This window comes from Trichosurus vulpecula, chromosome 4, assembly GCF_011100635.1.
Source record: "Trichosurus vulpecula isolate mTriVul1 chromosome 4, mTriVul1.pri, whole genome shotgun sequence".
NCBI lineage: Eukaryota > Metazoa > Chordata > Mammalia > Diprotodontia > Phalangeridae > Trichosurus > Trichosurus vulpecula.
The window spans coordinates 307,535,721-307,548,245 of NC_050576.1; the positions used below are offsets into that span (position 1 = coordinate 307,535,721).

At 40.4% G+C, this 12,525-nt stretch overlaps 1 protein-coding gene across 1 annotated transcript in view; it reads left to right on the forward strand.

The window, feature by feature from the left end:
- The first annotated feature begins 2,708 nt into the window (after positions 1-2,708).
- The window catches only part of MTRF1 (mitochondrial translation release factor 1), a 34,509-nt gene continuing 24,692 nt past the window's right edge, over positions 2,709-12,525 (forward strand). The window contains exons 1-2 of the mRNA XM_036755955.1: positions 2,709-2,752; positions 5,010-5,429. Coding sequence (XP_036611850.1) covers positions 5,018-5,429 — 412 coding nt within the window. The 5' untranslated portion in view covers positions 2,709-2,752; positions 5,010-5,017. The remainder of the gene's footprint in view (positions 2,753-5,009; positions 5,430-12,525) is intronic.

The following is a 12,525-nucleotide window of genomic DNA, read 5'->3' on the forward strand; positions in this document are numbered from 1 at the left end:
CCACTTCCTCTATACTAACTGGACTTGCTTCAACCGCTGTCCAGAGGTTTTTTATCTTTGCATTTGTCAAATCAATAATGTGAATAATATGTTTTCTGGGTTTTTAATGCAGCAAACATTTATTGAACAAGGCACTGTGATAGGCCCTAGAGATACAGAGACAATAGCAGTACAGCCCTTCTTCCCAAGCAGCTTACATGCTCCTGTGAGTAGTAGTACCTGCCCAGTGGGGACCCAATTGGCCACTTCAAGTTGAGCAATGCAGCTCCTCCCTTCCTTCCTCTCTTCTTCCTTCCTCTCTTCTTCCTTCCTCTCTCCTTCCTTCCTTCCTTCCTTCCTTCCTTCCTTCCTTCCTTCCTTCCTTCCTCCCTCCTTCTCTCTGTCTTCTCCCTCCCTCTCTCCTGTACCTCTGTCCATATAGGGAATTATACCCTTACCTGCAGGTGCTCTGCCCAAAGGAACATAAATTTTGATTATTATAACTTCACGAGGTATCTTGGGGTTTACAGGCTAGATTTCTTTTTTAAGGACCCTGCATTAAACCCAAATCACTCTGGCTCTCATTGATTGGCCAACAATAGGTCCTATCCCAAGCCTCACTGGTCATTATTTGGAGTGTAAATAGCAATTGTTTCTGTTTTGGTCAAAAACCCTGAGGGTCTTCCCCTCCCAGATTGATTCCCCCCGCCCCCCACCAGGTGAAAGAGGCCATTCTTTGCCTCATCTCTTACCTAGCCTTAATCACTGAATGGGACTGAGACCTGGAAAAGACTTTAGCTTAAAAAGGCCAAGGTCTCCCACTGCATTAGGGCCATCTACAGTTGTCCTGATCTATATCTTGCCACTGGACCCAGATGGCTCCAGAGGAAAGAGTGAGGCTGATGACTTTGCACAGCCCTCCCTCGATTAAAATCCAATTTATTTACAATTCATAACATCACCTCCCTGATTTCATGGTCCTCTTCTAAAAAGGACAAACAACAACTTGCTACTGGAGAGTGGGGAAATAAAATACACAGAAGAGTAAATAAAATACACTTTCTAAAAGGACAGAGATCTAACATTTGGGGACTCAGGCATGGCCTTGGGTAGGAAGGAGCACCTAAGCTGATCTTTGAAGGAAGATGGGGATTTTAAGAGGCAGAGATGAGGCTTGGGTGCATTCTGAGAGTTTAAGGAGAGTTAATTCTGGAAATCAAAATTATTTCATTTCTCTTGGTAATCTGTTTCTCTCCTCTGTTCTCTGGCTTTCTTGTCTGGAATACATTCCCTTCACATCTCTACCTGTCCTCTCCAAAGCTTTAGCTTCCTTCAGAGCTCTCAATAAGCATATCCAGATTGTCAATGCTTTGTCTTCTCAAATTATCTTGTATTGACCCATCTGTTTGTTCATTGTGTCCCAGAATAGAATGTAATGTCCTTAAAGGTGGACAATTTTTTTTTTGGTCTTTGTATGCCCAGCACCTGTCCAACTGTATGAGGGTAGGCTTGAGTGGGAATGTGGCCTTGAGTCTCACAGAGAAGATAAACTAAACTACCTTGGGTAAGTGTAAACAGCAAAAGAAGCTACAACTTGCTAGTGACCTTGGGCTATCCTGGCACTATGCCTTCTTTCTTCTCTTTCTATATAATACCTAACCTGGGCTGGGGTTGATTCAGGGATCCACGATTTTACTTTGTCCTGTTGTTGCCCAGGATGACTGGCTTCTTCAGAGTAAACTCTCTTAACCCAATTAACCTAATTAACCCTAATAACACCTTTAGTAACTGAGCTGGTATGAGCCCCTTTTTGTTTTGTATCTCAATATTCTCTCAGAGGGTATGCCATCCTACAATTGGCATAATTAAGGCAAGATAGCTTGCCCTCCTTACACTAACACTAGGCTTTACACTTAGTAGGTATTTAATAAATGGGTTTTGAAGGTCATAGGTATAGAGTGCTGTCTCTCTCGAGCCCATCCGCAGTTTCTTCAAAACCCCTACATCTGAATTTTTCTCACTTTCTAGTACTTGGGTCAAAGGTCCCATATACAAAATGAAATGAAGAATTGAGGAAATCAGATAAGTCAAGTCAAGAAAAGATGATCTGATTAGTTGGATATTTCAGGGAAAAAAAAAGTGTTTTGGACTTAATTGTTCAGATACAGTATCTTCGCCAAGAAAAGCCTAAATGGGGTCGAAAGTCGAGCACGACTGAAACGAATGAACAATAATAACACTCTCTCAGACTAAATCACCTGGAAGGTGCCTGAACTGCATTGATAGGAGTTCCTTTACCTGGGAGTTCCACATACCAGTGAAATCAGTCAGTCAAACATTTACTGAGCACTTATGGTTGTGCTATGCAATCACAGATCCAGTCCCTATCTATTCACAGACAATAAGCAAACTAATTTTTCTCTTTAAATGTTTCTGTATAGCCAAAGACATCCTTTCGATATTAATAGGGAAGGATATTTTCTCCAATTCTCAGATGGAAAAACTGAGGCTAAATTTCAAAAACATTCCAAGTAACAGAGTTTTCTGATAAATATGAGTACCATCTAAATAACTGTACGTTACCTCCTCTAAAACTACTGACATCATTTGTTTGCACTTAGACACCGATCCCTTATCAATTTCAGTCTCCCTTTCCCCGTTCCTCTCACAGCATGCTGGGATTTGTAGTTCAGCCTTCAGCAGCAGGAATTCTGGGAGATGTAGTTTACCTCCCCACTCCCCTTTCCTTTTCAATGGCTGCGCTCATGTCAAGGTACAGTGTTGGGTTTTAGCGGCGTTTCTTCTTCTTTCCTTGTCATTGATATTCCTTTGGGGCTTAGTCCTTTCCCTCTGCTCCCTCTTGGGGAACGGACTGCCCAAACGACCCCAGATTTCTAACCTAGTAGCCCAGAAACGGGTGGAGATGAAGTCCTGAAAGAAGAGATACAAGAGGGTCTTTGGGAGGGCTCCCCAGAAATGAAAGGGACCTTTAGGGAGGCGTGGCTGGGTGTGGAACGTAAGAGAGGTATTGAGGAGGACCGCGAGGTCAGCTGTCACTTAAAAAGCCTGGGACGTTTGCCACGTTCCTGAGCTACCCGGCTTTTTAATTCCCCTGGTTCACGTGAAAAACCCGGAAAGCTTGGCAGAGGTTGCATTATTGCTGCTTCAGCTTTTCAGGCTCCAGAAGGAAAGTTACGTGATGCGAGAGTCTGAAGCACCGAGTGATTTCTCCTCCTCGGGGAACTGTATGCCTCTTATGCCTAAGGACAGCCAGATCACACATGCGTCTTTTGTGGGATGAAGCTTCCCTCCTCCTGCATACGTGAAGAGTTTATGACTAGCATGTCAGAAGTGATGCGGAATCTGAGGGCTGTCAAAACCCACGCAGCCTTCTTATTTCTGTAGGGCTGGGCAGAGTTGCTGTTCCTGGTGAATGAAAGCTATCTATTCTTTAGAATCAGAAGTTCTTAACCTGGGGGTCTGTGAATTTAAAAAGAAATCGTAGTTATTTCAATATAATTGATTTCCTTTGTAAATCCTACATATTCTGAGAAGGGGTCTATAGGCTTCATCAGACGGCCAAAGGAACCCATAGCATAAAAAAAAAAAAGTTAAGAACCCCTGCTCTAGATTTTAGAGTAATCATTGTAGTTTATGTTCTCATCAGTGACCAGTCATCCTGATGAATATCTGGTCAGTGGACTCTGATGGCTCTGGAGGAGAAAGTGAGGCTGGTGACTTTGCACAGCCCTCCCTCACTCAAATCAAAGTCAACTGCAAGTCATGTCATCATTTCTTTGATGAACTGGACCTCTTCGAGAACAGTTGACTTTGATTTGAGTGAGGGAGGGCCTATAATCTCTCCTGAAGACTGTATGTATGGTTCCCTCCTTTTTTCTCCAGTGCAACACTTGTCTAAGAGTCCTTGGGACAGTGTTAGTCAAATATGCTTGAGGCCTCAATACAGAAACATCAGCTATGGGTTTTGAATGGTTTTCACTTTCCTCTTTTCCACCACTGGTTATAGGCTCCTTCTAAGTGAAATTCAATGAGAGATAGTGGTATTATGAAAAGAGCTCTGGGCTTGGAATCACACAGCCTGGATTTGAGCCTTGGCACTTTCAGCTTTTCTGAAGTTCAGTTTCCTCATCTTTAAAATTGGGAACGATAATAGTTCTACCTACTCCACAGAGTTATTGCGGTAGTCAAATATCTGTTCAATGGTTCTGTTTATTAAAAATAATTTATTAAGTATATTGCTATATAATATGTAAATTATATAAATTATATATTATTTCATATACTTTCTATCGTTACATAAATTATATATAAGATATTGTATAAATAAGAGCTAATACACTGCTAATCACAGAGCCCTGAATAGTTGATTTCTGGTTAACTTTTTTTTATTTCTGAATTATATTTTTCCTGTGATTCAAATCAGTCTGATTACATCTATTAACTCCATCAACATAACAGCTTATGGGTTCCAGACACATTATATTTTTCTTATATTACCCATTTCTATCAAATTTTATTCCCTTTATTATCCTATGAAACCACTATGTGTTATACACTAGTTACCTATTATGGTAATAAATGATAGCTACCCTACAAAGATAATCCTCAAACTTCATTTTTAACACAGTTTCACCCCTTACTCTCAACAGATCCTCTACCAGGCCTATTCTCACTGGAATTTTCTTCCTTTCTGACTACTTTCAGCATAAGGGCTAAGGAACACAGCCCTACATAAATGATCTCTATTCTTCTTCTTCTTATATCAGAAGCCCTGATCATTTGCCTAAATGGGCAGAGAGAAAATGATGTTACTTTCATTCAGTTGTTACCCTCATTTTGCTACTTGAAGAACCGTGGAGGGGTTATTTTATGAGTTGACAAATATTAAGACTTTCAGTGGGTGAGGAGACTAGACAAAATTTTTGAGGTACACCTCACTTTATAACTCTCTTGCTAATGTAATAGAAGCAGCAGGTTTTGTTTCAGCAGTTGTGTTTATAAAATTTCAGATGCTGAGATGAGTCGTTACCTGGGTGTTTGGATCCTTTCAGTTAATTATAACCAGCAATGTCGCTTCTATCACCTTCTTCCTCATCTATCCAGAAGGAACAGGCTTAACCCAAGGCAGTGTATTTTTAGGCCAGACTGGAACCACATATATTGTTCTCCATTACATAGAAACTGGGCCAGAAGATACTGTCAGCAAGATACCAGGATACTGTGGAAACATAAGGCGCTACAGAAATATGTAGAGGACCTGAGGGGAGAATATCAGAGGCTTGATGGATTGTTGCATCACGTCTCTGTGAGTGAAGGTGATCGAAGGACTATGAGCAGAAGACACGCTGAGTTGGCTCAGTTTACTGCCATCTATGAAGAAATTCAAGAGTGTGAGAGAGCAATTGAAGAATTAGAATCAATGTGTAAAAGTAAGTAAAAATATGTACATACATATCTATATACGTATATATATTTTAGCGAGCATTTACATAGAGCTTTAATGTTTGTAAAGCACTTTACAAATCTTATTTTGTCCTTGCAACAACTCTGGGAGGTAAATACTTTGATTATCCCCATTTTGCAATTGAGAAGAGGTTTAAGTGATTTGCCCAGTGACTTGCCACAGCTAGTGTCTGAATACAAACTTTAACTCAGGTCTTCTCTACTCCAGGTGCAGCATTCTATCCACTGTTGCCTTGTATAGTCAAATATAGGACCTTTTAAAAAAAATATTAATGCCTCAGAGCACCAAAATTGTTAAAAGCTTCCAAGTTAAAACAAAGGGAGAGAATGTAAATTCTGACAGTAGGAAAAGCAAGTGTTCTCTGCTTAACATATTAATAATATGGTGTGGTGCACAGGCATCAGGAAGGCCTGAGTTCAGATCTGGCCTCTGTTTGCCTTAATCCACTGGAGAAGGAAATGGCAAACCACTCCAGTATCTTTGCAAAGAAAACTCATGACGGCATTGGCATACTATGATCTACAGGGTCACTAAGAGTTGGACATTACTCCACAACAACAACACGTTCACCGCAGTATAAGTATTCTGTATTACCTGCTGATGGTGCTGATAATTATTGTGGTAGAATCACAAATTTTCCCAGCTTTGCCATTTGGACTTAAGGTATCATAACCTGGGAAAGCCAAACTCCATCTTATTTACCAAGATTCAGAACTACGTGAATGTTGCATACTTTGTGGTCAGCTGGTCAGTTCTGTGACTTCAGCAAACCAAATGAATTCAAAAAGCATTTATTAAGAGCCAATCACTGTGCTAAATCTCAGGGATACAAAGAAAGGCAAAAAAACCAGTCCGTATTCTCAACAGTGTAATGGGGGAGACAACATGCAATCAACTATGTAAAAACAAGCTGTGTACAGAATAAATTGGAGGTAATCTTAGAAGGCATTAGTATTAAGGACCATGGGAAAGGCTTCTTGCAAAAAGTGAGATTTTTAGCTAGAACCTAAAGGAAGCCAGGAAGTAGAGATGAGAAGGGAGAGAATTCCAGGCATAATGGACAGCCATGGAAAATGCAGAGTCAAGAGGTGGAATCTTGTGTGCAAGGAACATTGTGGAGAGTTTTAAAATTTTAAATCATGGCCCATACAGAGAAATGACAAAACACAGTTGCTGAAAGTTTAGATACTGATAAGGAATGGAACCTGGGGGCACTGAAAATAGCTGTGTTGATATAATTTGGCAAAAATGGTGCTAGACTAGAAGGTAGGAGACCTAGGTTTTGGTTAGTCCCCGACTTTGTAATTTTAGGTAAGTCCCCAGAAACAAAAAAACAAACAAAACTACAGAAGAATATGGATCATTATAACATTTTCTTCTTCAGGTCCTTCCAAAGAGAGGAAGCTCAACCCAGAAATCACAGTTGGAGCTAACACACAGAAAGATGAATTTCACTTGCTTCTTGGGTTCCCCCCCACACTTTAAAAGCTGACCTTAAGAGACCTCCTCAAACCAAGTACAATAGTCTAATCTCCATTCTCATCTTAGTTCAATCTGGCCAACATGTCTAACATGCATATCTGCAGCTTTTTTAGGGGTGAAGTGTCAGTTATCCATGTTGGCAATGGTTTCTAATTACATGTTTCACAGAATGTTAGAGCTAAAAAGGACCTTAGAACTCATCTAGCCAAAGATGAGTTTGGCCCAAACTCATGTGGTCCAAACCAGATTAATAAGTAATTGGGAAACATTTAACAAAATAAGTAAAAATACAGTACAACATGGATAATGTTAATTTGTGGTTTTTTAAGTCAATGTGCCTCCCGTTTCTATTTGACTTTGACCCCACTGCTCTAGTCCAAATTGTTTATGTTATGTATAGATAAGGAGGCTGGAGCCCCAGAAGGTGAAATTGTTTGCCATGGTTTCACAGTGAGCTAGTAGCTGAACTGGAATTAGAACTGAGGTTGATAGACCCATAGATTGAGAAATGGAAGGGGCTTTCCAGGTCTAAGCTCTTTCTTTTACAGATAAGGAAACTGAGACCTAGAGAGGATTAGTAACTTGCTCAAGACCCCTGTAGGAAAAGGCCGACCCAAGATTGGAACCACGACAGATTTCGAGCTAGAAGGGCCTTAGAAGTCAAGTCCAAATTCCTCGTGTTACAGATATGGAACCCAAGGCCCAGAGAGGTCAACGACTTGCCCAGCATCACACAATGAAGAAGCGTCCAACATGGGATTTGAACCAAATCTTCCCTACTCCAAGTCCAATGCTCTATCCTCTACCCTATCCTGCCTCTCGTGTCAGAGGTTCTTTGATGACAGATCTAGAACCATGTTAATCACATACTTTCCACTGCACCATGTTTCTGACTCCGTCAGACACTTTTATTACAACAGCACCATGCGTCCAACCTTTCTTTCAGGAGGTTACAGGATAGGTGTCCCAACTCTAAAACATTACATTTAAGATACATGGAACTTTTTTACATGAGTATCCTTAATAGTATTTTGCCCTTCCAAGGGAATTTTGGCCAAAATGTACATGTCTGGGGTAATTCCAAGTGTGATGCAATAATAGCCAGCCAAGCTGATCTGAAGTAGAAATTCATTGTCAGTGTAAAATGACCATTTATTTCTTGTGTATTTATCACTGAGTCCTAGGGCACATGAAAAATAATCCTTACAAAAAGCATTTTTGAGATTTGATATAATGATCATACATCCTTTGGGGATTATTGGTTGAAAGCCACTGTATGCCCATAATCTTGTTGCGATTATTGGCATTGGGTCATTTAAACATTTTAATATAGAGACGGGGAAGAGAAGAGAATGATCATTTATTAAGCACCTATTATGTGCCAGGCACTGTAATAAGCACTTTACAAATATCTCATTTGATCCCCTGACAGCCCCGGGAGGCAGATACTATTATGATCCCCATTTTACAGTTAAGGAAACCGAGGCCAACCGTGGTTAAGTGAATTGCTCCGGGTCATATGGCTTGTAAGTGTCTAAAGCTGGATTTTAACTCAGTCAAAGCATTTATTAAACTCTGTACCTGTCACTGTGCTAAGCAGTGGTAATACAAATACAGGCAAAACAATCCCTGTCCTCAAGGGGCACAAATTCTAATGTGGGAAAACCTCCCCAAAAAGGAAAATCATGGGCTGAGCCATGTTTGAAGTGAGCATGCTTAGCATGAGTGCTTCCTCGAATGGAGAGGATGGGGATGAACCAATGATGATATTCGAGGTAGGCAGTAGGACATAGGATATTGCTAGGCAGAGCTGTGTTGGAGCATGTACAAACCTTTAAGTTTCAATGTGAGCATTGCTAGTTTGGAAATCAGCAAATGCTACAAATAAGGGCTTAATTTATTTTTTTGTGGATTTTTAGACTTAAGAAAACAATGAGGAAAACTGTAAATAAGGAAAACTAAACTTAGAAGTGCTTAAAAGGTTTTGGTTTGGTCAGCTAGCAGCACACTACTGGTACCAGGTGAAATGGTAGAAAATTCTTATCTCAGGTCTGCTCAGCTTAATGCTGACACATTCAGAGGCTTTATTAGGTTTTCCTCATTTTATGCTAGTTGTAATTTTATGCTAGTTATGATTTTAGCTAGTGTGAAAATTCTTTGTATTTGCTAGATTTAAATATTTGCCAAGTTTTTAAAAACTCTTTTCTTCAACATTTTTACAATTATAGGAATCTTGGTTATCATCATGATCAACAGATAATATATGTGAGCGTTTTTCTCTGTGTGTCTGTATTTCACAAGTAACACACAGAAGGCACTGAATTTTTTACACTCCAGCTTCTAATAGGTTCCCTCTTAATCTGTCAGACAGGAAGGACAGGAAGATAGCTTTGGAAGGGTAAATAATCTTACTTGATTCTAGTCGATTCTTCTCAAAAGGGTTGCTGATAATGGGAGCACCAACCCCTACAGCATTCCCTAATCACCCTTCTCACAGGGGCCGGCGTGAAGCAGGGGCAAGTACCCCTACATCTTGATGGGGTCAGTTGAGGCAGGTACAGCTTGTGCACTTCCCTAAATCCTCTCAAGCCTCAGTGAGGGCCCAATGAGGCAGGTACATGCATTCCTCTATACATTATCCAGATCCCAAATGGGTTCCCCTATGGATTCCCCACTCACTGACCAGTGTCCACGTGCTTTATAGGGCAACAGACAAAGAAGTCATCTTGCCAACATTAAGCTCACAGGTTAACTTTAGCAATGTTGTCACTCTGTGCAAGTGTAGTAAGTATCACATTATGTCACCCCGTGTTTCACGGTGTAGTCTCAGTAGGACTGTCTATCACTATGATTCCAGGAATTCCAGGATCCTTGGGGTTGTTCTGGGAGTTATTATCTAACACCTGAAAACTAGACATTGACATGGCCATGGATCCTGAGAAACTAAACTCTAAAAAGGATAATGAAATCAACCTTATTTACAGTCACTGTGAGCCTCTGTATATAGTTGCTTAATTCAGACAAGGCCGTCATTCTGAGGTCTTCTGGTGAACTAGGTCCTTCTGACTGTCAGTTCCAGAACATTTTAAAGTCAGGACGTAAGTATATTCAGTTTGACAATAAAGACTTCCAAGGTAAAAGCATCAAACACTGCCTTCTCATCCCAAACAGAAGTTTAAACCTGACCCATTTTTAGGATTTGAAAAGATTTCTTACGGCATTTTATATCTCACATTGAATTAGGTGACAGGCAGTGTGGCATAGTTAATAGAGCTGGGCTGGGATCCAGGAAGACCTGGGGTCGAGTCCTGCATCCGACACCTACTGGCTTTGTGGTGCAGCACAAGTCACTTAACCCACTGACATTCTGGGCAACTCTCTAAGGCTAAGTTTTGCAGAGAAGGTGCCAACCTGCATAGGAAGAGGGAGTTCCCTCTTCCAGCAATACCTTATAACAAATATATTGCACATCTAGGTCCTGTTGCATGATGTGATCAAATACATTAGATTGGGTTTTTGTTTTAATCTATATTCTTATGAGAAAAAGTACTTGATTGTAATAAGAATTCAAACATTTACATGGGAGCTGTTAGCTGAATTTACTGACTGCCCATTGTGTTCATGGGACTATATTAAACTTTGTAGGGAATTATAAATGGAAAGAAGGAAACAAACACCAACTCCCCCTTCCCCCCCACGTTGTTGTGAGGATAAAATTAAATAATAATTGTAAAAGCATTTAGCATAGTGTCTGGCACAACTAAGACTGTGGCCAAAGAAATCCATCCAAAAAATCCAAATTCAAAGAAATCCTGACCTAAAGAGAAGTCTCTAGTAGAATATAAGCCCCTTGAGGGACAGGATTTTTTTCCTTGTCTTTGTTTCTCTAGCACCTGCTATTGCCGTTTGTCCTCCATCCTCAAAGAGGACCATAACATCAGGGGGGTGATGCCATGACATGCAAGTGAATTGGATTTAAGTGAGGGAGGGCTGTGCAAAGTCACCAGCCCCACTTTAATTTTCGTGCCAGCTGGGTCCAGTGGCCAGATATAGGTCAGGATGATTGGAGATGGCAAGAATCAATGGGGGACAGGTCTTCAACTAGTCTCAGTTTGACTGAGATTAAGGCTTAGTTGTTGTTGTTTGTCCTTAGTTCTTGGAGAAGACCATGACTTCTAGGAGATGAAATGAGGCAGAGAATGTCCTCTCTTAAAAAAAAAAAATATGTTCTGGGAGAGGAAGACCCTCTGGATTTCTGGCCAAAACAAAAACAATTGCTATTTACATTCATTCTAAACCAATCGGGGCCCAAAGAAGGACCAAGTAAAGCTTAGCCTGGGACCTATTATTGGCCAATCAGTAAGAGCCAGAGTTATTTGGCATTAAGGCTAGTCTTTAAGAAAAAAGGGAAAAAAATTTAGACCTCTGAAGGGAATGTAAATTTTGATCTCTACCACCTAGCTTGGGGTCTAACACATTATAATAGCCCCTTAATAAATGCTGAATCCCTTTCTTTTTTTTAAAAAAAAAAATTAAATCATTATTTATTTATTTAATATTTTAGTTTTCAGTGTTAATTTTCACAAGAGTTTGAATTACAAATTTTCTCCCCATTTCTACTCTCCCCGCCACTCCAAGATGGCATATATTCTGATTGCCCCATTCCCCAGTCAGCCCTCCCTTCTGTCACCTCATTCCCCCCATCCCCTTTTTCCTTACTTTCTTGTAGGGCAAGATAGATATTTATGCCCCATTGCCTGTATATCTTATTTCCTAGTTGTATGCAAAAACTTTTTTTTTGAACATCTTCTTTTAAAGCTTTGAGTTCCAAATTCTCTCCCCTCTTCCCTCCCCACCCACCCTGCCTAAGAAGGCAAGCAATTCAACATAGGCCACATGTGTATCATTATGCAAAACCCTTCCACAGTACTCATGTTGTGAAAGACTAACTATAGTTTGCTCCTTCCTATCCTGTCCCTCTTTATCCAATTTTCTCCCTTGACCCTGTTCGTTTTCAAAAGTGTTTGCTTTTGATTACCTCCTCCCCCCTATCTGCCCCCCCTTTCCATCATCCCCCTTTTTTGATCTCCTCTCCTTCTTTCCTGTGGGGTAAGATACCCAATTGAGTGTGTATGTTATTCCCTCCTCAGGTCAAATCCTATGAGAGCAAGATTCACTCATTCCCCCTCACCTGCCCCCTCTTCCCTCCCAACAGAACTGCTTTTTCTTGCCACTTTTATGCAAGATAATTTACCCCATTCTATCTCTCCCTTTCTCCCTCTCTCAATATATTCCTCTCTCATCCCTTAATTTGATTTTATTTTTTTAGATATGATCCCTTCATATTCAACTCACCCCATGCCCTCTGTCTATACATATATATGTATGTATGTATGCATATTCCCTTCAGCTACCCTAATACTGAAGTCTCATGGATTATACACATCATCTTTCCATGTAGGAATGTAAATAAAACAGTTCAACTTTAGTAAGTCCCTTATGAATTCTCTTTCTTGTTTACCTTCTCATGCTTCTCTTGATTCTTGTGTTTGAAAGTCAAATTTTCTGTTCAGCTCTGG